General features: G+C 35.7%; 1 protein-coding gene across 1 annotated transcript; it reads right to left on the bottom strand.

Moving 5' to 3' along the window:
• Positions 1-7,806: 7,806 nt before the first annotated feature.
• Positions 7,807-19,877, bottom strand: LOC145666912 (uncharacterized). Its single transcript, XM_081734507.1, has 8 exons — positions 19,515-19,877; positions 15,170-15,336; positions 14,760-14,936; positions 13,374-13,516; positions 11,158-11,224; positions 10,053-10,215; positions 9,284-9,504; positions 7,807-8,412 (listed from the first exon to the last, which is right to left on the bottom strand). The coding sequence occupies exons 1-8, from the start codon at positions 19,651-19,653 to the stop codon at positions 8,239-8,241; spliced, it is 1,251 nt and encodes a 416-aa protein (XP_081590633.1). The 5' UTR covers positions 19,654-19,877; the 3' UTR covers positions 7,807-8,238.
• Positions 19,878-24,200: the final 4,323 nt, after the last annotated feature.

Here is a 24,200-nt window from a genome sequence, read left to right as displayed (position 1 = left end):
AATCTTTGGAAGTGTTCTACTTTCTTTCATTCAGTCTACTTTACATGACTTGCCCAACTGATTTTATGACCTGCCTATCTGAGCTTAGATGTTTGGCAAACGGTATATATATTATGTAGTTCCTCGTTATGAAGTTTCCGCCAATCCCCATTCCCGCTCCTCTTGGGTCCGAATATTCGTCTCAGGAACTTGTTCTCAAATACTTTCAAACGACGTTCTTCTCTCAGAGTAAGCGATAGGGATGGCCAAAATTTTCCGGAATCCGGATTCCGGAAATTTTGTTTTCCGGAATCGGAAAATTTACTTTCCGGAATTCGGAAAAATTCCGTATTTCGGAAAAATTCCGGAATTCGGAAAAAATCCGGAATTTGGAAAAATTCCGGAATTCAGAAAAATTCCGGAATTCGGAAAAAATCCGGAATTCAGAAAAAATCCGGAATTCGGAAAAAATCCGGAATTCAGAAAAAATCCGGATTTCGGAAAAAATCCGGAATTCAGAAAAAATCCGGAATTCAGAAAAAATCCGGAATTCGGAAAAAATCCGGATTTCAGAAAAATTCCGGAATTCAGAAAAATTCCGGAATTCGGAAAAAATCCGGATTTCAGAAAAATTCCGGATTTCAGAAAAATTCCGGAATTCGGAAAAATTCCGGAATTCAGATAAATTCCGACATTCGGAAAAAATCCGGAATTTAGAAAAAAATCGGAATTTTTCCGATTTTACTTTCCGGATTCCGGAAAGTAAAAATTCTGGAATTGGCCATCCCTAGCTAGTAGCTGTTAAAAGAGAAACACAATAATGAATATATATACTGTATTAGTTTCTTGTAGTTGGATATGTCTTTATCACTTACGTAGACAATTGCTACTGCAGTTATTTACTGCTTTGTGAGGAAGGTCTTATTTTCACACACAAAAAAGTCGCCGGTATGTCTCAAACATTATCGCTTTCCCACCTGCAGCTGCTCCAAAGCACTGCAAACTACTTTTTAACCAGGCGAAAGGCAGTGAAGGAAAAGAAATTTCAACAAATATTCTAATAACATTCGCTTATTGTCAACATACCTACAGTGAGCGCAGAAAGTGCTCGTACACCATGCATACTTTATATTGAAAACAGCTAGCATGAGAACGGGAGGTGGAAAATATATACTGTATATAACCAGAATTAAGACTACACATTCATACATTTTATTTCTATATACAAGAGAAAGGCCAAACAAAGACAATCACTGTTTTGTTCAGAAGAAAAGAGAGAATTCCTTTTTTGTAAACACAAAAAGTCACCGTACACTTATGATTGAATTAATGCTTATAAAGTATATTACGTTATTTAATATTTTGTGGGATTACCCTGTGCGTTAATGATTGTCTGTAGTCTTCGTGGCATTGATTTCACCTGTAGTAGTTCGTAGTTCTGTAGCTTCGGGACTATAGAAGTCAGTAGAGAGCTTTTGTGAACGCGGCATTGAACCTCCGGGTTCCATAGGCCATAGAGTTAGTGTTAGTTAGTAGCTTCGGGACTGATTATGTCCCATTCTTCTTGAATAGCTTTTCTCAGGCCTTCTTTAGTAGAGAAGCTGTGCCTTCTGATTCTTCTCTCCAGAACAGACCATAGATGTTCTATGGGGTTCATGTCTGGGGATTGGGGAGGTGTGCGAAGCTGCTTCAAGGTATTATAGAGTAGCCAAATTCGAGTAGGGGAAAGTGGTCGAATTCTGCGCACTTAAGGAAAAATCGTTATTTCTCCGCTGTTTTTGTAAGTATCACGACATAACTTTGCACAGCCATTGTTTGCTGTGTAGTAGACAAGCTAAAGACGTAGTTTGAGTAAAAGCTCATACCAGTACTCGACAATGGACAAAAAAACATGAACTATACATTTGCGCACAATTACCCAACTAGGTGGATAATTCTGCGCGTAATATGGGGTAATTCTGCGCAAAGCAAATATATATGTTTAAAGCAAGGAGATATTTTCATAACATATAAAATACTTAGATATGTAGATGGCATGGGTTCAGACAAAGAACGACAAGGTGGGCTACAGGTTTCACTATATACTTTATTCTCTACTTGTTTTATAACTGAACAAAATATTACATATTTTTGAGTGTATTGAAATCATAAGCGTGCTATGATAAGGGAGAACAATGTCATTCTGAGATGTGACACTAAAACTATGTTCTGTTGAAGTATGAATTCCACAATCACGACTAGTTTCCTCGACGTTTTATACCAACCTGTCCTCATCTCCAGCAGTAATGACTATGTTAGGTTCCTCCATAGTGACATCGTGAAAGTCTGATTTTGAAAATTTGTCAGGGTTTAATGGTATTATTCCCACAGCCCTAAATCCAGCTATGGCTTTGTCCATAGTTGGAACTTTGACGTATGCTTCATCGAAAATACTGGCGAGATCGTACATGCGACGCCGTGAGAATATAAACATGGGAGGGACGAAGATTCCAAATGCACTACAAGCATACACAACAGTGACTGTCTTTCCACGCTCGCACACCATAGCACTTCCTACCTGTTTCTGACCTTTAGGTGCTAAAATTCTCACAAGTTTTTGTGCGTTCGAAACACCCCCTTCGTCCACGTTGAAAATTCTACTTAGGGGAAAATGGTGCTCTTTCATCAGTTTCCAAGTTATTGAAGAATAGTGTTACCGCTTCTTCATTGAATCAATTTATCCTATTCAAACTTACTTCTAGAGGTTTCCTTATGCTTATTCTTGGATTTCTTTAAAGAAATAGTCTCAACCAGTCCTTTCCAGCAAGTTAGGTAGTTCCATCAAAATTATGCGCAATTCGACTTGCTTCAGCAAATTCGTATGCCAAACGCCGATGGTCTATAGGTGTGATACCAAAACGCTTGCAACGCTTATCACATAGTCCACCAATTCGTGTTTTGTTCTCGCGAGAACACTTACGAGAGTAGCATGTTCCATTTTTCCAGTTTTCATCCGTAGATGAATAGTAGATTCTGCTATTCCGTACAATCTTCCAACTTCTCGAATCGCACACTCACTTTTAACAGCACTGATAGCTTCTCTTAGTTGTTCCTCTGCATAACTACCTCTCGTAGTTGCTCTTTCTATTCTTCCCTGTTTCTTTAATCAGAGAGTGACGATATTTTGCAGACCTATTACGTATGCTTGTTATTAACATAAAACTTCTTGAGGTGCAATTCTGCGCACTGCGCAGAATAACCCATCGATTTTGCGCAGAATAACCCCACTCCGCCATTTAACAAAAAACACAAAACTACGAGCTATTAAAAATTGATTAGAACTACGAATTGCCGTAATTATAATATCCATTTACAATATAAATGGAATATAAAAGTAACGATCTAGAAACATATAAAATATAGAACGTACCTCTTAATTCTCTTGAAGACAATTTAACATCAACAGGGAAGAAATAATTTAACTGCCACTTACGGCCTAAACATTTGACATATTGGTTTCCCTCCTTTAATGTTAGTTACTAGTAACGGTCGCTTCATGGCAGCAGCAACCAATGTGTCGTAAAGAATCTCCAAGTTGAAGAAAGACGTGTGCGCAGAATTATCCACCGCGCAGAATTCGACTACCTTCCCCTATTTTCCGCTGTATGTTTGGAGTTGTTCCCTTGCTGAACAATAAATTGTTTTCTGCGCACTAGTATGGAGATTTTCCTTTAATATGTTAATATACACTTTGTGGATCATCACTCCATCGATAAAGTGGAGACGACCCACTCTTGAGGCACTCATACAACCCCAGACGAACACGGACCCTCCTCCGTGTCTTGCTTTAGGGACGAGATTTTGAGGATTCATCTCTGTATTCACCTTGCGTCATACCATACGCCTCCCATTAAATTCGATAAGATTAAATTTACTTTCGTCCGAAAATATGACCCTATTCCAGAAAGAAGCCTGATCCCTTATCTTTATACTCTTTTTCAAACTTTAGTCTCTTTATACGATTTGTATTGTTCACCCATAACATTTTCCTGGCTATCCGACCATGATACCCTGCAAATATTCCGCACTGTACTGGCTGATACTTTAACACCGCGTGTTTCCAGATCCGTTGCCAATTGCACAGCACTACTTTTCGGAACCTTTTTTCTTTCCCTAATAATGTAACGTTTATCTTGTTCACTCAACACTCTTGGTCTTCCAGTTTTTTTTTTTTTTCGCACAGTGATAGAAACATTATACATCGCAATTATTGTTTGTACTGTTGAACGAGGTCTGTCTGCAAGGTTTGCTATCTTTCTCAAAGATTTACCTTTCTTATGCAATTTAATAATTACTTTTCTTGTCTCCTCATTTGTTTCTGTTCGGTTGCTTCCCATTTTGACAACCCACCGTGCACTTTTTTCACTCCTATTCACAAATAAACTCATTCTGTTATTCGTCATGCTATACAGAGGTGTATAATCAGGTGAATACTAGTGAACCCCAGTTGTGGTATCTTTGTTTCGTATTCGTATGTCAGTGTACGATCTCTTTTTGCGTCTACTCTATACACTTTCTACGGAATTTATTTACTTTCTGACCATTAAACTTATCTTCGTGGTTCTTTATTGATATATTCATAAAGCTTAGTTTTCATTATTCATATTGTGTGTGTTATTACACTTCTTAAATTTTCTGTTTCTTTTTCGCAGGCATTCTCGTTTCAATAGCATAGGTGTACGAACACTTTCTGCGCTCACTGTATGTACAGTAAATACAAATTTATAATTTTTGACTTTACGAAGTATACAATGTAATTGTTCAATAATTAACATAAGTAGGCATTCATTAATTTATATTAATATAATAATTAAAAAAACTAATAAGCGGGTGATTGATGACTCAGTGGTAGAGTTTTCATCTATGGTATTCTAACCCAGGACATGTGGGTTTTCGATGGCTAATTTTGTGTTCGAAAATTTTTCCGGTGGTAGGCCTACTCTTGGTTCCCTTTCTTATATTTGTTCCATCATCACTCATTAACGAATTTAGTTTATCAAAACACTATAGCCATATATTCATTCTGTCCGTCAGTGAAACAAACAGTCTCAAGAACTATCTGATGGATTACCATCAATTTTGGCCACGATGTACAGAGTCAATAGTTAAGAATCGAGTTCCCTGATGAATGTAATATTCAAACCGGAAGCGGTACAAATCAACCATTTCCGGTTTTAACGTTAATCATTATATAGTAAATATGGTAATAGATAGCGAGAAACGGTTTCCAGTAATCGACATATATAACATTCATGTAGATAGAATGTTACCCAATTTGTGCATCTGCTGAAAATAATGAGCTTAGGTATTTAGAGAGCATTTTCCGCTTTAGAAAATGTGTGGTTGGTAAAGAATGTAGAGAATTAGCTGAGTCAGGCACGTGGCTAGAATATGGTAATAGGAAGGGGGGGGGGTCTGTCACGAAATACTGTGGTTATTTACCAGGGGCTCAATCATTCTAAACTATTTTATTGGCAACATATATTGGTTCGTTTAGCCAAGATTTCTAATGGAGGGATGGTATGAAATACTGTGCTTACACACCAGAGGCTCGATCAATCTAAATATTTTACTGACAACATACCCATATTGATTGGTTAGGACAATACAATGAGGATATATTAGTAAGTATTTTAATAAGAAGCTATGAAGAAATCTCGAGTAAAAAAATATAAAAAAGTATTGGAAAAGATATAGTCTTCCGAGGTCATTCGAACGGTGTCGAGAATTTTGCGTCTGGGAAATTTGCGCCCTACCTCAAGAACAGGGAAAATTGCGCCTGCAATGTACCTCCACCGGGAAGTTTGAGCCCTGCGAAATAAAAGAACCTATTGGAGCTTACGCATTTGCTCGGAGGGGCTGACATTACAGCATAAACAATTCTCCCCCCACAACCATGCCATTTGTGATTTATTTTCATTGTGGCTATATAAGGGGACAATAAACTTCAATATAAGCCAAAAGAACACAACGGATCAACGCAATCACTGCTTCTTCCAGAGATGATTTTGGGGGAACACTGGCCTCCCCAAAGCTCTCAAAGTGCCCCCTCGGAGGAGACCAAAATAATACGTATATAATATAATAATAAATAGAATAGTACCAGCAGTGACCCCCTCCGGAATACTACACAGAAAAAAGAGCCTTGTTTGCAAGTAACAAAAAAACAATTGTTGGTAAACAAGCAAGTTTATTTAAATAGGGACCAAACAAATGATTGTTTCTGACACCCATATTAGTTTGTTTAAAAGTGCGTGTTTACCAGCAATAGGAAGCTTGTTTACAGAACCTAAAAATCGGTTTGTTTACTGTATGCAAACGAAGGGCTTTGTATCTATTTAACAAACTGCTGTTTGTTTGTAGGTAACAAACGTTTGTGATGGGACACCAAATGTCATTTAAACAAATGTTTGTTTAAAAGTGACTTCTGTGATTTGTTTGTCAGAACAAAATGAATCAAAAATCACTGGAATCGTCGCAGATTCTACTCTAAGTGATAAATTATTTCAATATATTACTGATTTCCATTTTCCGTAAATGATACATTTTCTTAAGAAAATCTATGCATTAATTGTAATTTTTGGTTATATCTTTATTTATATTATTTATAGAAAATAAATAATCAGTAACATATTGAAGAAAATCATCACTTAAAGTAGAATCTGCGTGACATAATAATTAAGAACTATTTGTGCTATTGCCATTGTTTGTTACATAATACAATTTGTTCTATTATAGAAGGGGAATTTACCACCTGACAAGTCATAAACATAGATCAGTCACAAGCATACGTTGCTTCATTGTAGTATATCTATATATCTATCTATCTATCTATCTATCTATATATATATATATATATATATATATATATATATATATAGGGATTCAGGCTTCAAACCCCTTCGGAAACTTCGTAAATCTTTTAAAATATTTTACCTTGTGTTTTGTCTTCACCAGATAAGCATTGACAGAAAGTTAACCAAATTCAGACCTAAATATTTCTGGATGTGCACTTTCTATGCAATCAAAATACTTTATTATGAAATACAATGGAAGCGAGTTTTGTGGTGCAGGAACACCGTGTGCGTGAGTTTTCTAAGTCCTCCAGTTTTTACTTCCTTCACGCCATCTTTTTTATCCATTTCATCATAGTCGTCTCGTTTGGCCTCAGTGCATAATCGTCGGCCGTTGAAAAAAAAAAAAAAGTCAGTTTAACGTTCTTACCTGTCGAACACCAATATGCGTATCACACCTAGAACTTACCGTTATTTTCAAGCAGCCACAAAGAACAAAATAATTTAAAATGAATTTCATAGCACTTAAAAACCTTAAAATATTGAAGGTCGGAGGAAAATGAGACCCTATTGAAAAAATGTTATAATTTCTGTTAATATTAATATATTTTCATGGCACAAAATGTATTTTACTTTATAAGTTGTAGAAAAATTTAACCACATTCTTATGTTTATTGTTAATAAATAGAAAAAATAAAAAGATAACGCTTCTCGAACTGGGGGCGAGCAAAGATAATAGAAGGTTTGTGCTAAACCAAAAACGCGGTCTTTTTACACATAGAGCAGGTTACTGAGTCAAAGTTTTAAAAAAGTAAATATAACTGAATGTCAACCAGGTTGAGTGCAATGAAAATACATATACCTTACTGAATATTCATTATAGAAATTCAACAATTTTCAATAGGAAATCTGATAGCAAATACTAAATAAAAAAATGTGAAAGTGATACATTTCAAAAACTTTATTTAGAACACTCAAAATAACAGTTACGGACACTTTTTTGAAGTTTTACAAAAAAAATTTTTTAATCTTATTACAGAAGACCACAATGAAAGTAGCCACGTTTCTTCAGAACCCCGTAAATTCTCTTTTATTGTATTTGGTATTATCTACCTATCATTTGTGAAACAGAATTTTGAACTTTTATAAAAAATGCGTTTCACACACACAAAGGCTTCCATCTGGACAAGATATCTTCAACAAAGGATATGGAGATATAAGTTTATTTCCTTGGAATACAATGTTCTATATGGATTTTAAAGATACGATATTAGTTATGTAGGAGTTACCAGAAGCTATAACTACGTTATTATTTATGTAGGAGTTACCAGAAGCTATAGCTGTTTAGCTAAGCATCTATGAATATTTTCTTCAATTTCCTTTTGATTTAAAACGATTACACATAGACGTATAATAAACAGGTTTTTCACTTTAACTCACCTTCTTTAACTGACTCATCAACAAGTTTTAAATATGGAGCGACGTCTTTTTCATTCACCCTCGTTTTCATCAATTCATACAAATTGCCCGACAAATCAGGCCATTTCCTGAAGAGATTATTTGTTCGGTTTGGGAAAAGACTTTCGAAATCATCTTCCACCTAAGAATGAAAAAGAAGCATAGTTAATTTCCTGCATTAACATATGAAATGTTCTTGGAAACGACAAAGAAACTATCTTTAAGGGAATTCAGAAGTTCGAGCGACACTTCGTCACTGAATTTGAGAATATGGTGGTACTTTCTTCGAAATGCGAATGAGAGGACACGGCATTATTATAGTTTTAGTTTTCCTTTCATTAAAATTAAGATTCGCCATATAACGTTGTAACGGAAAGTGATTCCCTATATGTGAGACCCATTTCAAACACTCACGCCTTAAAATATTTCCTGCTACATTTTCAGTACCAACTATTCATATGTCTGCTATAATGGAGACCGTACAAAAAGAATAAGAAACATGTGTGTGAGGAAAGGGCACCATTTGGATGCAATATGTTTTCGAAAAATAAAGCGTTTTCGGCAACAGTAACCGAAAATTTCTCCAAGTGTCTTTCACCAATTAATTTCGGGAGACGTATACAAAAGTCAATTACAAATAAAATTCGAAGTGTAAAATAAAGTAACGAAAACACCAAGTATAAGAATTTCAGTTTGGAATATGGATGAAGCGATACAACTTGCATGTGAGCCTTGTACTTTAATCCGCTTGAAATGCTTTCATAAAAATATCAAACTACAATACCTTCGAAGTTCCATTTTGTGCAAAGAGCAATGGGTTCTTTTAATGTCACTTTTTCGTTAAATTCTGAAAAAATAACATGCAAGATGTTTAGCAATAGGTTATGGGACATTGAGAGTCGAAAACGATGGTGTGACGAAGTGGCGTGTAGATATATTATTTTGTTGTACGGGCATATCCTCTATCTTGTAACATCAAGCGTTTATAACAGTTTCACAAGTAATTAACTTACCAAATTGTACGATGTGGGCAGTTTCAAAATAGGCCATTCCTCAAAAAATGTAAAGACCTTCTCTCCTAATACTGCTCTTTGCCGAATGGCTCTACTATTCCTCCAATGGATTAAAATTTCTTCATTTGGTCCACAATTATACTTCAACCACTGTTTGCTTTCTTCTGCAGCCCGGTAATCACCTAATGGTTGATTTTCCTCTGTCACGTAAGCTTCAGTATCTGAATCGAAAGAAAACGCAATCACATCATAAATTTTATACACCCATCGTATTTTTAAAACGTTTTCCAATTATCAATAGTGATAATTATCAAATTCTTCTGATTGATAGTAAATCTTACGAAAAACTAAATCTTAAAACTTCATAAGAGCAATCTTGGTATACGTCTGTCATACAGTAATTACCGAAACTTTCAATGTGATCTCCTATCTTCTTCAGCAGCCAATTCCAACATCAACAGCAATTGTTTTAGATCACATTACATGTAAAGAATTTGCTGTTAATGTATAAGAAAGAGGCGCTGAGCAAGATGGGATTTCACCTTGAAAATTTAGACAATTATTATACGACAGACATATAACAAGACGAATCAATGTGAAAATTTTTAATCATGAGTCACTTAAGTTCTTTTAAGTTAATACAACAACATTATATCTACCTACACATATAACTATTGTAAAATATGTCTTCATATAATAACTCCTTCAAAAAAGGGAACAATGGTTATACAAAATCTGATTTAGAGTATGTTTTTCAACTTATTCTTACCTTTCTTAGTTTCTGTTTGATTCAAATTACGTGATGAACTGTAATGTTTTACAATCCCTGTCTCTCTCAAAATTTTCCTTCTGTTTCTATATTTGACAACGAGCTTTCCTTTTGCAATACGCTGGTTACGTCCCTCAGTTTTCGGAGCCACAAAATATATTTCCTACGGAAAATACGATTATTATGGTAACTTATTAAAATTTGCGTTTTCTGGCTTTTAACAACTTTGAAGAATTTTCTGAACTCCCGAAATCACTATATTTCTGACAACTAAGCACTCTTTACGTGTCACTATAGGTACTATTACATCAGTTTACATTCAAAATTATTTTTTATTAATGATTTGTAAGTTATACAAATAAGAACAGCGTTGTATTGTACCTCTAAATATGTGTGTGATTTACTAGTATGGTCTTCGTTTCCTCTGTCACCTTCTTCAAAGACGGTTAAAAATTGCTGGCTGGCTAGGAATTTTGGGACGTCAGCGAACAAAGTGAAAAAGAACATTGAACCATACAAGTAAATTGCAAAAACGTAACACACAAGATAAGACTATTTCTATTCAAGTTATGTATTCCATAGCACGTATCAATAGATAACAATACACTTTCTATCGTAACAATGTTAAAACAGTTCAACAATTCGAATGGTATTGTACAAAATGGTTTATTCAAGGCTTCTGAATACACGCATCTGCCTCAATTTCAAAATTTATTCACAAATTTCCTGATTTTCATACTATATTCTATAGAAACTTTCAATACCTTAAAATTATTATTCTTACCAGACCAAACTCTGTAAGAAAACTTTACCCATTATGTGGCCTTTTCTCGTGGTTAAATAATTAATGTATATACCTTCGATGAAATCTTGGGTTCGTTTATCGGTGGGAGCTCATGTGATGCAGACCACACGTTGAGCTATAGGTACATGTCTCAGAAATGCTCGCCAGAGAAAGGGACATTACACTCTACTCACCAACCAACCAATTTACTCATTTTCTGTTTGAAAATGTGTAGTGTTAAAAAGGACTTATAAAAATAGTGAAACATGACCAATAATGAAAACCTTGTTTGAATTCAATCGTAGAATGATAAGAACTTACCTTGTTTTCTGTTGGAAAAATTTCCTGTAAGGTGTTTGCTATGGTTTCGAAAGCAGTATTTGATATCCTAATATGAATACAGAGAAACATATATATATATTAAATATATACAATTTCAGTACTCATATATAATTACTGGTTATGCAAAAATATTACTATCACTATAAATACTTGTATTACAAACAAAATTGCAGAGAAAGTGAACTTCTGTATACTGTAACCAAAAGCTACGTTATAGAAAGTGAGTTCATATTAGGTCCGTGTTCCTCACCTCTTTCTACTCGTGGGACAGTCTAAATTATGCATGACTACATGGCATACCAAAACGTTATTCCCTTCAAAATATATTAACACTACACATTTATCAATACAAATTCATACTGTAATCAACGTATTATTATTATTATTATTATTATTATTAAAGAAATCGAACATTGCATATATTAATAAATTATAAAAATGAATGAAAATCTAATGAGACAGAAGAGGGCAATTGATTTGAGCTCTACATTCCTGACCGACGGATTTCAGCTTTTTCTCTTTGACGTTTTAATTTCAAAAGTCTCAAAGCCCACTTCACAGAAATATGTAGTTGAAAGTACTTTTTGCGATTGATTGTCGGCTGAAAGGACAGTTCATAAATTTCACTATTAGCTGAACCCAGGATTACTGTCTTTGTAAGCAACATTAATTACATTTCAGCTATTGCGTGGAGTTTCTTGACCTTTGCGATAAGCTCGGATACTTTACCTCCCTGTATTTTTTTTCTCAGAAGCACGTATTTTAGCAGTCATTAACGTCTCCGTTTTTTGATCCAAGAACCACTGCAGTTGATTTGGAAATTCTTAGTATATTTCCAGTATAATACGCTGAATTCAAAATTCAAAACAAAGTTGAGCGCCACATACGACTGCATACTTTGAAATTTAGCAGTCTGTAAACAAGGGCGCCGATTTCTCTGTAAATTTGGGGGCCCATTCAGATGCAGAAGTATATATGAGGATTTTAAGACAAATTATGCATTCAAATTATGTCAAATATTCTATGTTCATAAGAACAGTGCTGGGGCTCACACGAGCTTTGGGAGGGCCCGGCCCTCCTAGAATCGGCGCCCTTGCCTGTAAAATATGTTGAAAAAGCTAAGTCTTCTTCACTAGTATAATGGAAAGAGTGCACAGAAACTAGTAGATTAAAATCGAAAGAAAGAAAGAGAAAAAAAAAAGGATAGGGTAAGTGTTTTCTGGACGTTATTTCATCCGGAACGCCTGTCGTAATCCACAATTACCTGTTTTCTCTTACACTTTTTCGACCGAGTGACCCCAGCGGGAATCGAAGCCGGGACCGCTCGCACAAAAGGCGAGAGCGTTAGCGACCACGCCAAACGTTGCCACTGTAGACTGAAGGAGATGGTGATGATGAGAATGAATGAAATGGGGGAATAAGAAAGTTGGCGGAAACGGGAGAACCTCGAAAAATCCTTGTGCACGGCGTTTCTCCAACACAAAACTCACTAGCGCAAGCTGAGATCAAACCTAGTGAGAACTCTGCACTGAGCCATTGCGGCCCCATAAAATACTACTGAAAATCAATTAGTGTACAAGTATATGAAGTACAGTAACTGGAACTATCAATAATAAATAATCGACAAAAAATTTCTAACAATGCGTAAACACTTGCGTCACACCTTTCACCTTGCAGGAGCACACTGTTCGTGAACCATTGTAACAGGTAAATCCTTCCCTTACACTCGATAAAGAACTCATGCCATATATCACAAAGTTCACTTAAGATTACATGAATCTTAAGCATTTTCTTCAGACTGTCCTTACACAAGTTATATCTTTTGTCCATCAAGATGCATTAGACACCTGAAAACATCTTTCAATATTTACTAACACCATATTTGAGGCGCGTCATCAGTTTGAAATTCATATTAACATCAATCATGCGTTCCAAGTGTTTGGTTGGTGAACATAAATTAATCCTGTTTGGAGGCAAGCGTTAAATTCTACACCTCAAACTGCATTCCACAACAACCGCAAGCAATATGACTTGAATTTTCATACAAAAGTGACAAAACTAAAGCAGCCAATACAATGATAAATGGACAATGATCACAATAAATGATATTTATATACGATTTCCTGTAAAAAGGGTAAAATATGGCATATAGTATCACTTACTTGAATGTTGAAATAACTAAAAGATATACTTACAATCCACACCATAACTCCATATAATGATCTACTATAATGGATACAATATGTCTCCTTGCTTTTCCATCCAACTTATTTTTATCTTGGTAAGATTTTAAAATAGATCTTCCCAGAAGAGACTGGGCTAATATATCTCTTACAACCTATAATACAATTATACAGTTTTATGATTAGTCTTCTCTCAAATCTCTTAAAAGTAAATAGTACATTTCTATTTTTCTCAAAACGATGTACTAGTTTCTACAAACAAAGAGCTTAGGACCATATGCCTGATTTTTTTTTTTTTTTAATTGCGATTTAACTATTGTTAGGATTCTTGTATAACTCGTTACCAGTTTCTGTTCACAAGTTTGCAAAAATCGAGATTAGACGGTAGTAAACATCATAGTGTTCTTACCTTGACTAATGTTTTTGTACTTTTTTTTTTTTTCGGAACAACACATATATTACGCCAAGCCATTCAAAGATAGTTTAATGAAAGCTTTTTATATGTTCCTCATTGTTTCAATGTGATGAAATATCTATAATTGTGAATGGAACATAAAGAACACGTATTAGTTTCTGTCACTTAGTAACCTGACATTATTCGTATTACTACCATAATTCTTCAAATATATCTAATATTTCGAGCGCAAGTTTCGAATGTTTATCCTCAGGGAGGTTTTAAAGATCACGTTGTAGCTGGCTCATGATGTACTTCGGCATAACAAAATACTTATGAGAACCTGTTAATAAATAATTACTTTGCTACTGCTGTAGTAAATCATAGCATGTAACCATCCAGCTACGTGAGGTGATGTAATTTTTAAAATTTTCCTGAGGATAAGCACTCGAGAATTGTATTCGAAGTATTGATGAATTGTAGCATCTGAGTCAATCGACATAAAGTGATACAACACTGGTTGCTCGACCATTTAAAAAAAAAAAAAAAAAAATTTTTGTGCAGTTGCCTTAACATTTCGTAGTTCAAAATGAACATTATTTACATTCTAGTACTTTTGGTTTCCATATGGCAGCCATTTTTCTTTTAAAATGCACGCTGATTTTTGCATTGGTAAGGGTTTTTCGTTAACTTATATTACTCAGAATTTATCAAACCTAGGTTCGTGAACAGAAACCATTTTATTCAGAAATGAACGAAATGATGAATGTAGAAGGTGAGAGGAAACTGAGAACACCGAGAAAACGCCCAATCTGCACGAGCTGGGATCGAACCACGGCAACGCGCTACAACGTAATCCCCGTGGCCCCCTGTTTTACGAGTTAACGTGGACTAGATACACGAAAAGACACATACATACAAATGCCTATGGAGTCTAATGATAGAAGCTACGCTACACTCTTTTCAACTACATGCTTTTCAGTTATAAACATAGCAATTCTCACCTGAACGTTAATTACTTTCTGGAAAGGATTGGTATCAACCTCTCTGGTTTCTTCTGACACTTGTTTTTCTTTGTTTTCAGGAGAACTAAGCGAACTCGTTTCACTTATCGCAAAAGACGTGATTGTACTGCTGCTTTCCTCAAAATTTTGTAAGCTACTGATATTCTCAAATATTTCCTGTGAAGAAAGTTCAATACAAAACGAAATTTTAGATTCTTTAATATTTGGAAAATAATACAAAATACCAGGTGGTATAAGTTATAGTTATTTGTTTACAATTACTTGAATAATACAGGGTATTTAAATCAACCAATGTATATGCACCCATTTCATAGTCGTGTCTTGACTTGGTGCTACTACGAAATCGGCACTAATCATTTCTAAACAAAACATTTTATATACTACAGTACCTGGTCATTCTCAAGTCCTACACCTATTTCCACAGGTGAAACAGTCAGAGATCTCTTATAGTTTTCATATTTGTTGAGAAATTTCGCTCTTTGTCCAATCTTCGGAAACAAATTTTCTATCATCGTATATGTAAGCAAGGGAAATGCCTCATCATCAATTTCTTGTTCTGTAAAATGATAATTGCTTCAGTAAATTTCTCAGTAATCAATTAAACTAAACAAAGCAACTCCTTTGCATGAAACGTTCTGGAATGCACTTGGAAGATTGATTTGTTTTGGTTATTGAAGTTAAGCACCCCTTTTCAGCAGCAAGGCTATATGAGGTATGGGCCTACACTTTAAAGTCAAATCCGAGCCACCGCATGCCCTGAAATCGAACCCGGGATCCCATGCTCCAAAGGCGCGCGTCTAGCCACTCGACAAGCGGGGAGAGTATTGCAGCTGAAAAAAAATGTCCCACCGGGAATTGAAGCCTGGACTCCTTGATTGCAAGGTGAAAACTAGATGCAATTAACACAGGTCGTGTGAAATATGAGCAAAACATCACCATAAATATCAGCGAACTGGAGATTTTTTTTTTTTTGCTTCAACCTTTTTTTGAACCTATTTAGTTTAAACCAGACAATCCTGCTGGGAAGGCACCCTATATTTAAAGAAAACGCAACGTTGGCAGTACAGCATGCTGTTCCCTTGGGCTCTCATCCTATCAACAATGCAGCGTTATAATTTCATGTATTTTCTAAGTTTCCTCAAACAGCAATCTGCAAGTTGATTGTGCCACTTATGCGTGTTCTTACTTTCTGTCCGAACAGCCTACTGGACTGGAAATGATGGTTTGTCATTTAACATAGAGGGCTCCTTACCAACGTAGCTCAAAGGGTTTGTGCGCTTGCAAAGATTCTACCACTTGATACTGCTTTTCATAGTTTATTTTATAAGAAATAAACTGCTGAAAACTTGAGTTGACTTGTTGAAACCAGCATGGTTTTAACTTTTTTCTACAAGAAAGAAAATGGTTTAACCCCTTCTCCACAAAATAATATGAATGGTTCAAAGAACGACTGAATTCAAACGAATAATATCGTTAATCACTTCTCTTATTGAAATGCAAGTTAAATTACATCGCTGTATTTGACTCGGTAATCTAACTTGGACTTAATTAGATGTTCCGTATTCTGTAGCGTTTTGACGTTCCCATTTATTTTAAAAATGTGCATAACTCTGTACACTAATGTCTCTGGTTTGGTTCTGTATTTTTATCTTTCTGAAATAACTCTTAAAATATTCACAAGTATGCAAGATCAATACAACGTATTTTTAAAAAATGTCCTATGTGGAAGAGATTGTGGCTGGTAGCCTTTGTAACCAAAAAAATCTGGGTTCAAAAATGAAATCTTTGAGTTTTATGTCCTAGGGGTATTCCTGGTAGACTAAAGGATGATGAAGAGAATGAATGAAATGGTGGAATGAAGAAAGTGGGAGCAAACGGGAGAATACCAAGAAAACCTACGCACCAGACGTGAAGTTCCAGCACTGAGCCCACTGTCACCCCAATCCTGGATTCGAGTCAAGGTGAAGGATGATTTGTTTGTGCAAAGAATAGTGGCTCATATCCCACTTTAAACTGCTGGTCTCGTCCTTCATTACCTCGCTGTTGCATGAGGGCGTTAAGGTTAAACGAAGGTATATCTATCAATGTGTAACATAAATGAATAAAACAAAAAACTCTATTTGAACAAAATAATAATGGCTGAAACAAAAAACTTTAAAAATTCTCTGGTCAACCTTAAAAAACAATCGATTATAATTAGATTTATTATTGCCCCTAGGTACAACAGTTTCTGTTAGGCTACTTTGTACGTACACATGATGTCGGCTTTTTTTTTTAATATATTACCAAAATGATTTGCTCGGTAAAAAATTGCAGTTGTATTCTCTCAGTAGCTGCAATATCACTGTAACTTTTACAATACGAAGCTGAAATACCGGTACTTAGGAACAAAATTTTCCATCAGCATAGTACAAACAGACAAAGTACAGTAAAGCAAAATATACAACGTGTTTCTGGGTATGTAACTTCCTATACCAACAGCATAACAACATAGACAAGTCTCAGCTTAATTGACTGCCCTAATCGTACAGTTTAAGAATAGGCCAGCACAAATATTATAAATTCCAAGGTGCCTTTCTTTATATATACTTTGAGGGAACTTTATTCTAATGTCGTATCAGGGTTCATTCGTGAGTTGGCATTACTCGAGCAGACGGTTCTACCAAATTTTTACACTTACTTTGCATTTTAAGATTTCTTTTTGCAGAACATGCACTTAATGAGGATTTAGTACATAAACCACGAACCAACTTGTGCTAGGTGGCCATTAAAAAGTACGTATTAGAAAGCACTAACCGAGTCAGGGCAGGAGGTTAGCAGGCGGCCCAAGTGGAGCAAGCGAGTGCGTCCGTAGGGAGCAGGCGCGTCAGCGACTGGGGCATACTCATAAACGAGTATAGTGGAAAAATTCACAAAATATCCTCAACAATTTTTATGTTCAAAAACACTTAAATAATCACAATAATTCTTACCTTTAAAATGGCTTCACTGCTTTCTGGGGTACAAATAGCCCGTTGCGAGATGAATTTAGTTGAGAGTTGATTTTGAGTTTAACGTCCCGTTCATCAGCGAGGCTATATGAGACGTGGACCTACTGATTAATGTGGAATCCAAACCACATGAGCTCCCGCCGGGAATCGAACCCGGGTCTCCCACGCCAAAGGCATGTACGCTAACCGCTTAGCCACGAAGGAGCTCAACTGCGAGAAGAAATTCGTCTGTTCTGAATTTTTACTTCTTCTCCACACTTCGCACAGTAGATTTTATGCTTCAACATACCATGGCGCTCTTTACCGCACAATCCTTTGTAATAAAATCGTATATTTGCATTACATCCATCACAAACGTCCATTGCTAACACGAACAGAACATTCCAGCCGTTTATTTCCACGTTCTTCGCATTCTTGCATTCTTCCGCTAAATCCGCAATAATTTTTACTACAAAAACACTTAAGTAATCGTAATAATTCTTATCTACGAGATGGCTTACTCTTTACAGCGTCATGGTATGTTGAAACGTAAAATCAACTGTGCGAAGTGTGGAAAAGTAAAAATTCAGAACAGACTAACTTCTTCCTCGCAGCAGGCCATCAGTATCCTGGAAAGAGGAAGCCATCTCGTAGATAAGAATTATTACGATTACTTAAGTGTTTTTGTATTAAAAATTATTGCGGATATTTTACGTATTCTTCCACTATCCTCGTTTATGCGTATGCCCCATGTCGCTGACGCGCCTGCTCCCTCCTGACACACCTCTTGCTCTACTCGGGCTCCCCTGCTGCGCTCCGGTTCAGACTCGGTTAGATATCATTCGTGCTTTTTAGTGTCCACCTAGCAGAAATTGGTTCGTGTTTCATGCACTAGCTCCTCATTTAGTGCATGTTCTGCAAAAACAAACCGGAAAATGTAATAAATGTGTGAAAATGCGGTAAAATCGTTTGCTCGAGTAATGCCACAGAAATTATATTCATGATCATGAACTCTTCGTGGGTATATAATTAACTGCGTGTCTTCAGCGAGGGAGACGTGTTTCGATTCCTAGTAGGGATTCCTGTGGTTCGGAACCCTCGTAAAGCTGCATGCCAACATCTCAAGTAGCATCACTGCTGAAAGTAACTATTTTACCCCAAGATTTTTTGATAACTTGGTTTACAACCAGGAACTTGTTTACACATGAAACTTGTAGAGGTAAAGTTCCGTGTAGTTGCATGCTCCTTTCCAGAATGCCTTTTTAATGGACTAGTGACCACTTTTATTTAGCAGAAAAGAACCTTCACTAACCTATGCAAACTTAACCTAGTAATGAGATACAAAGAACATGTACACAATGTATGCATGACTGTCATATACATCGCACATTAGAGGCACCGTGTTTACCTACACACTAAATACTTTAACATCTCGTATTTATTCGTTTAAGGAATCCTACATTTCATGGTTTCAAATAGAGTCTGTCAATTGATCCTATCCTGTGGTGTTCTTAACTGAGGGTTTTGAAAGAAATTGCATCATATCATGTAGCTATAAAAAGCGGCAATCGTAGTAGACCTACTTTGCTGTTCCACATATAAGGACATATGAATTATATACCGTTCAGACGCAATAAAGTAATTGTACACGAGCTACCACATATAACACTTACGCCAAACACTTTAATTAATTGTTTTCATAAAGCATTGAGTTACAGCATTTAATTTGTTTAAATACTTAATATTAAAAACATATTCCTCCTACCTGCAAATTTGGGTATAGCTTCTGCGAATCCCCAGGATAGTAGTTTTCTTGCTACCAAATTGTTTGCTTCACTATTTGCTTCATTTTCTTGATTACATATTACGAGCTGATGAGTTTCTACTCCAGTCAAAGCCGCCATTTTTGTTTGTTTACAGAAACCAAATGAATGATTTATTAATGGTTAACAACTGGAATAACCAAATAGTTCAATGAATTCTGTACTTTGTTTAAACTGAACAAAGTCGCGTTTAAACAAACCAGCTTTTTTGCGTGTTACAAAGCAGATTTGTTAATCGCAGACAAAGTTTGTTCTTCTGAAATAAAAAATAAGTTAAACAAATAAATTTTGTTACATGCAAACACGCACCTTGAGGCTGTTTTTTCAGTGTAAGTGTGCCCCCCGGAACATTTTTTCTGAAAGAACGACTGAACGCAATTGTGTGTTTCAAGTGTAATTCCAGCAAGTAAACACACTGTACATAGTTTTCTTGATAATATTAATGAACTGATTTTACATTCACTTTACATTTTCTTTTCTATATTTTGTGTCCTAAAAAGTAAAACAACTCGCAAGGATTGTGAACAGAGATATCTGGGTAGAGCCAAACAGCCTTTTGTAGATTAAATTATACTCTTTGATTATATTAATAAATAATTATATATCAGTCATTTATACTTTTATTGTAAATTTTGTAGTATAATGAAAAATTGTATTTGTATGGATTACCCTTTAGTGAACTAAAATTGTATTTTTTTCATTTGTTCGGAATATTGTAACGGATGGAGTAACTCACTGAGACGATGAGAGGCAAGCCTAGTTCAAGTGTGAGTGAAAGTTACTTTACACAATACAAAAATAAGTTGAATTGTAGGGCGCTAACATCCCAGTGCAAATATATAGCCGGCGCATTTTCCCCTTTTTTTTTGCGGTAGGGCGCAAACATCCCAGTGCAAATATATTGCAAGTGCATTTTTTCCTATTTTTGTGGTAGGGCGCAAATTTCCCGGGCGCAAAATTCTCGCATTCAAGGAAAATATAATGTCCGTGAAGTTGACAAGCCACTTATGTCAGACTCCAATTTCGACTTTAAACGTCGCTAGTGCTATGTTAGTGTTCGATAGTGACGCAAATCGTTAGTACTCCACAGATAACGTGTGCCTTTTAAATAATGGATATGTCTTCTAACTGCATGCCAACACGCCCACTTCTAAGAATCATATCAAAAATGAGGTTAACCGTTAGAGCAAGTAAGTGCTCATTAGTGCCATTAACATTAGCGTTAATGCCTCCATCGTACGGCCCTTTGAGTAATAATAACACAACGCTCTTTGCTAGTCTCAATGCGTCCCTATATTCTCGCGAACATTCTGACATGCCCAAGTTAGTTACTTTTTCTTTTTTTTTTGCAACTATTGTTTATTGTTTATTGCTAGTCTGCAGAGTAGTCCTTATATTAATATGCCATTGTCGTTGATAATCATTGCGTATTTACAAGCAGTTTGTTATTCCTGTTAGAAGATATCAAAAAACAACAGATAAAATCTACTACTTAACGGTTCATATTTTTCTTTTACAGTACATAAACGATTAATAATAATAATAAGACTATTCCAGCATAAATGTTATCAATTGCATCACACTGGCAACAAGCGACGCATATTTTAACTTCATAAAAATTCGTTTCTCACGATTTTCTGGAAAACTACGTATGATATCTTCATTCTGTCAAGTTGTTTATCTCAGTGTGGTATATGTCTTACCTCTGGACAATATCACAGTAAAACAAAAATTAAATATTAGGAGTACATCGTACTTTTGGACTACATCTCATTAACCATGGGAAGATTGAGTAGTGTATACTTTAGGATGTAGGTTTCAGCTTAACTTGCATCATACATTCTTAGGATTACAAAAAGGAAATTTGTTCGTTTGCATTTGAACAAAATTCTTAGAATTACTAAAAGAAAAAATATTTTTTCCGAATTCCGGAATTTTCCGATTTTACTTTCCGGATTCCGGAAAGTAAAAATTCCGGAATTGGCCATCCCTAGTAAGCGACCATGTTTCACAACCATACAGAACAACAGGCATGTTTATCGTTTTATATATTTTCAGCTTCGAATTCCTAGACAGAATTCACGACGACAACGTTACTATACAAGTAGAAAAAAAAACACAAAAGCCTTCTAACGTTTATGCAGGTGATTTCTCATACAGTAAACTTACACAAAGAATAATCATTGAAAGTTTAAAAAAATACCCATCATCGAAGAGAAGAAAGAAATACTGGACCAGACTTTAACATCAAATATATCAAATGAACGTGACACTGTTAATTCTACATCATTCTCGTTCACATAAGAGGATACTACAACTAGAATTGCCTGCAAAATTTATTTTATACAAAGTGTAAAATTAGAGTTATGGTGTAAGTAGAAAATTCGTTCATAAGATTTCGTGAATATAAATCAAACAAACAGTAGAAATACTCTCTGCAACAAATAGTAGGTTGGTGAAGCTCTTTTCAGTGGAAATAATTTTCGTACATGACGATATTATAGAAGTCTCTCTCTTTGTGGAAAAGGTAAGGAAATGAAACTACTTTCTTTTGTAGCTAACAATGGAGCGCTGACCATTGAGGAGTAATGGAATCACTATGGAAACGGATAGGAAATAATAGTACAGTTTCTTAAATTCAATAGAAAATAGATTTGGAGCTTTCTTAGAATGCGAGGAGTAAAGAATTTGCAAGGAAAGTAGAAAAAAGCTAGCTTTAAATTTGATCTTTTCAATCTTTCTTGTTTCAAAGGAACCTAAACAATGTGAAAGAGAAATTTAGATTCAGAACTAGTTGGAGCACTACAAAAGTCAAGGCAGATCTAGCTCTTGAATTCCTGGGTCTTCTTCTCTGTTCCTGACTATAGGAATATAATCTTCCTTATTAAAATATGAATTACAGTAATCCATAGCTCATTTAAAAGAGTTTTGTAACTTTGACAGAAAGATTATTAGTTTCAAAGCTGTAACATCTATTGAAATTTTCTGTTAGCACGAGAACAAAACTCGTAACTCTCTGAAGAAAGCAGTGAATAAAAGCAAATGATAGATATGTGAATATTTTCCTTTCTGGAAACGTTTCCGTTGTCTTTTAACGGAATCGCTCTTTTCCAGTGAAATTTCTATCTCAGTGTTTTGTTTTTCTTATTTATAAATTAGATGTCACTTAAAATCATATTTCCTTGACAATTGTTAGATAACACACTAATTCCCAAAGTATGTGCAATAACGATTAAGTTTACGTACAATCGTAACCATGTTTCAGGCCGGTAGCCAGCCCCAAAATATAGGAAGACCGGTAGAAGTTAGAGGGTCCTGATCCAACTATATTATAGTTCATCACTGTATTATATTTCATTTGCAAGCCTAAAGTGAAAATTTTAGTGGGGCAGTAAAATTTTAGGGGGCTCGGACTCTCTAGACCCCCTTGGATACGGGCCTGCCACGTTCTCATCAAACGGCCTATGTTTAGCAGAAGACGTAAGCCATTTTTCTTTAAAAAAAAAAATGTTTCAATTTCCGTGATTTCTGTTCACATTAGTTTAGTTTAGTTTAGGTCAGCTTCGGTTAGATTACGTTAGTTTTAAAAATGTTACAATTTCGCTTATTTCTGTTCATATTAGGCTAGTTTAGGTTAGATTATGTTAGGTTAGTGTTAACTACTTACAACATTCTTATTGTCAAATCTCTATTTCATTTTCCACACTGAGTCCTCAACTTCGTAATCTGTGTCTATGTACAAACTTTAGTATTTTATCTACATTACCAACATAAGTACATACAAAGTTGAAAATGGAAATGTCACATTCAATGCACGAGCACGCCATATCTAAGAACCACTAACTATTGCAATCGTTCTGGGTGTCAGAAAAAGACCGGGACGATGGAATATCTCGAGAAATACACGTCGTATCATGAAATACAAAAAAGGGGAACTGGTGAAAACCCCCACACTCAAAAAATGTCAAAACGCCCACACAAACGGTCATAACCTCCACACAAATGGACAAATCTCCCAAACGCACGAACGGTCAAAACCCCCACAGCCAAAACCCCCACACTCAAGAAATGTCAAAACGGCCACACGATCGGTCATAACCCCCACACAAATGGACAAATCTCCCAAATACACGAACGGTCATAACCCCCACAGCCAAAACCCCCACATTGGTAGTCGGTCATAACCTCCAACGGTCATAACGTCCACACAAATGGACAAAACAGCCACACATAGCAACGGTCACAATCCCCACATAAATGGACAAAACCCCCACACAAATGGACAAAACTCCCACATGCAGAAATAGTCACAACTGCCACACAAATGGACAAAACCCCCACACAATCGGACAAATCTCCCACACTCTGAAATGATCCTGGTTGCATGTATTGCCCTTGTACTTTTTAATAACATTTTTTATTCCAATTAAACTGATGTTCCAACTATTCTTCTTGGGCGTCATAAAGAGCCGCAACAAAGACGTGAAATGACGATCATTTCAGAGTGTGGGGGATTTGTCCGATTTTGTGGGGGTTTTGTCCATTTGTGTGGCAGTTGTGACAATTTCTGCATGTAGGAGTTTTGACCATTTGTGTGGGAGTTTTGTCCATTTATGTGGGGATTATGA

The sequence above is a fragment of the Thermobia domestica genome, chromosome 12, assembly GCF_964235325.1.
Source record: "Thermobia domestica chromosome 12, izTheDome1.hap1.1, whole genome shotgun sequence".
NCBI lineage: Eukaryota > Metazoa > Arthropoda > Insecta > Zygentoma > Lepismatidae > Thermobia > Thermobia domestica.
The sequence above is the reverse complement of the archived record's forward strand: the minus strand, read 5'-3'. Positions and strand labels throughout refer to the sequence as shown.

Bases quoted from the DNA above. Each gene is read 5' to 3' on its own strand.
- LOC145666912 (XM_081734507.1), bottom strand. From the start codon at position 19,653: ATGGCGGCTTTGACTGGAGTAGAAACTCATCAGCTCGTAATATGTAAT. The intron at 15,337-19,514 runs GTAGGAGGAATA...ATCATTTTACAG, and splicing joins AGCTATACCCAAATTTGCAG to AACAAGAAATTGATGATGAG. The intron at 8,413-9,283 runs GTAAGTTAATTA...TTTCATTCTTAG, and splicing joins TGCCCACATCGTACAATTTG to GTGGAAGATGATTTCGAAAG.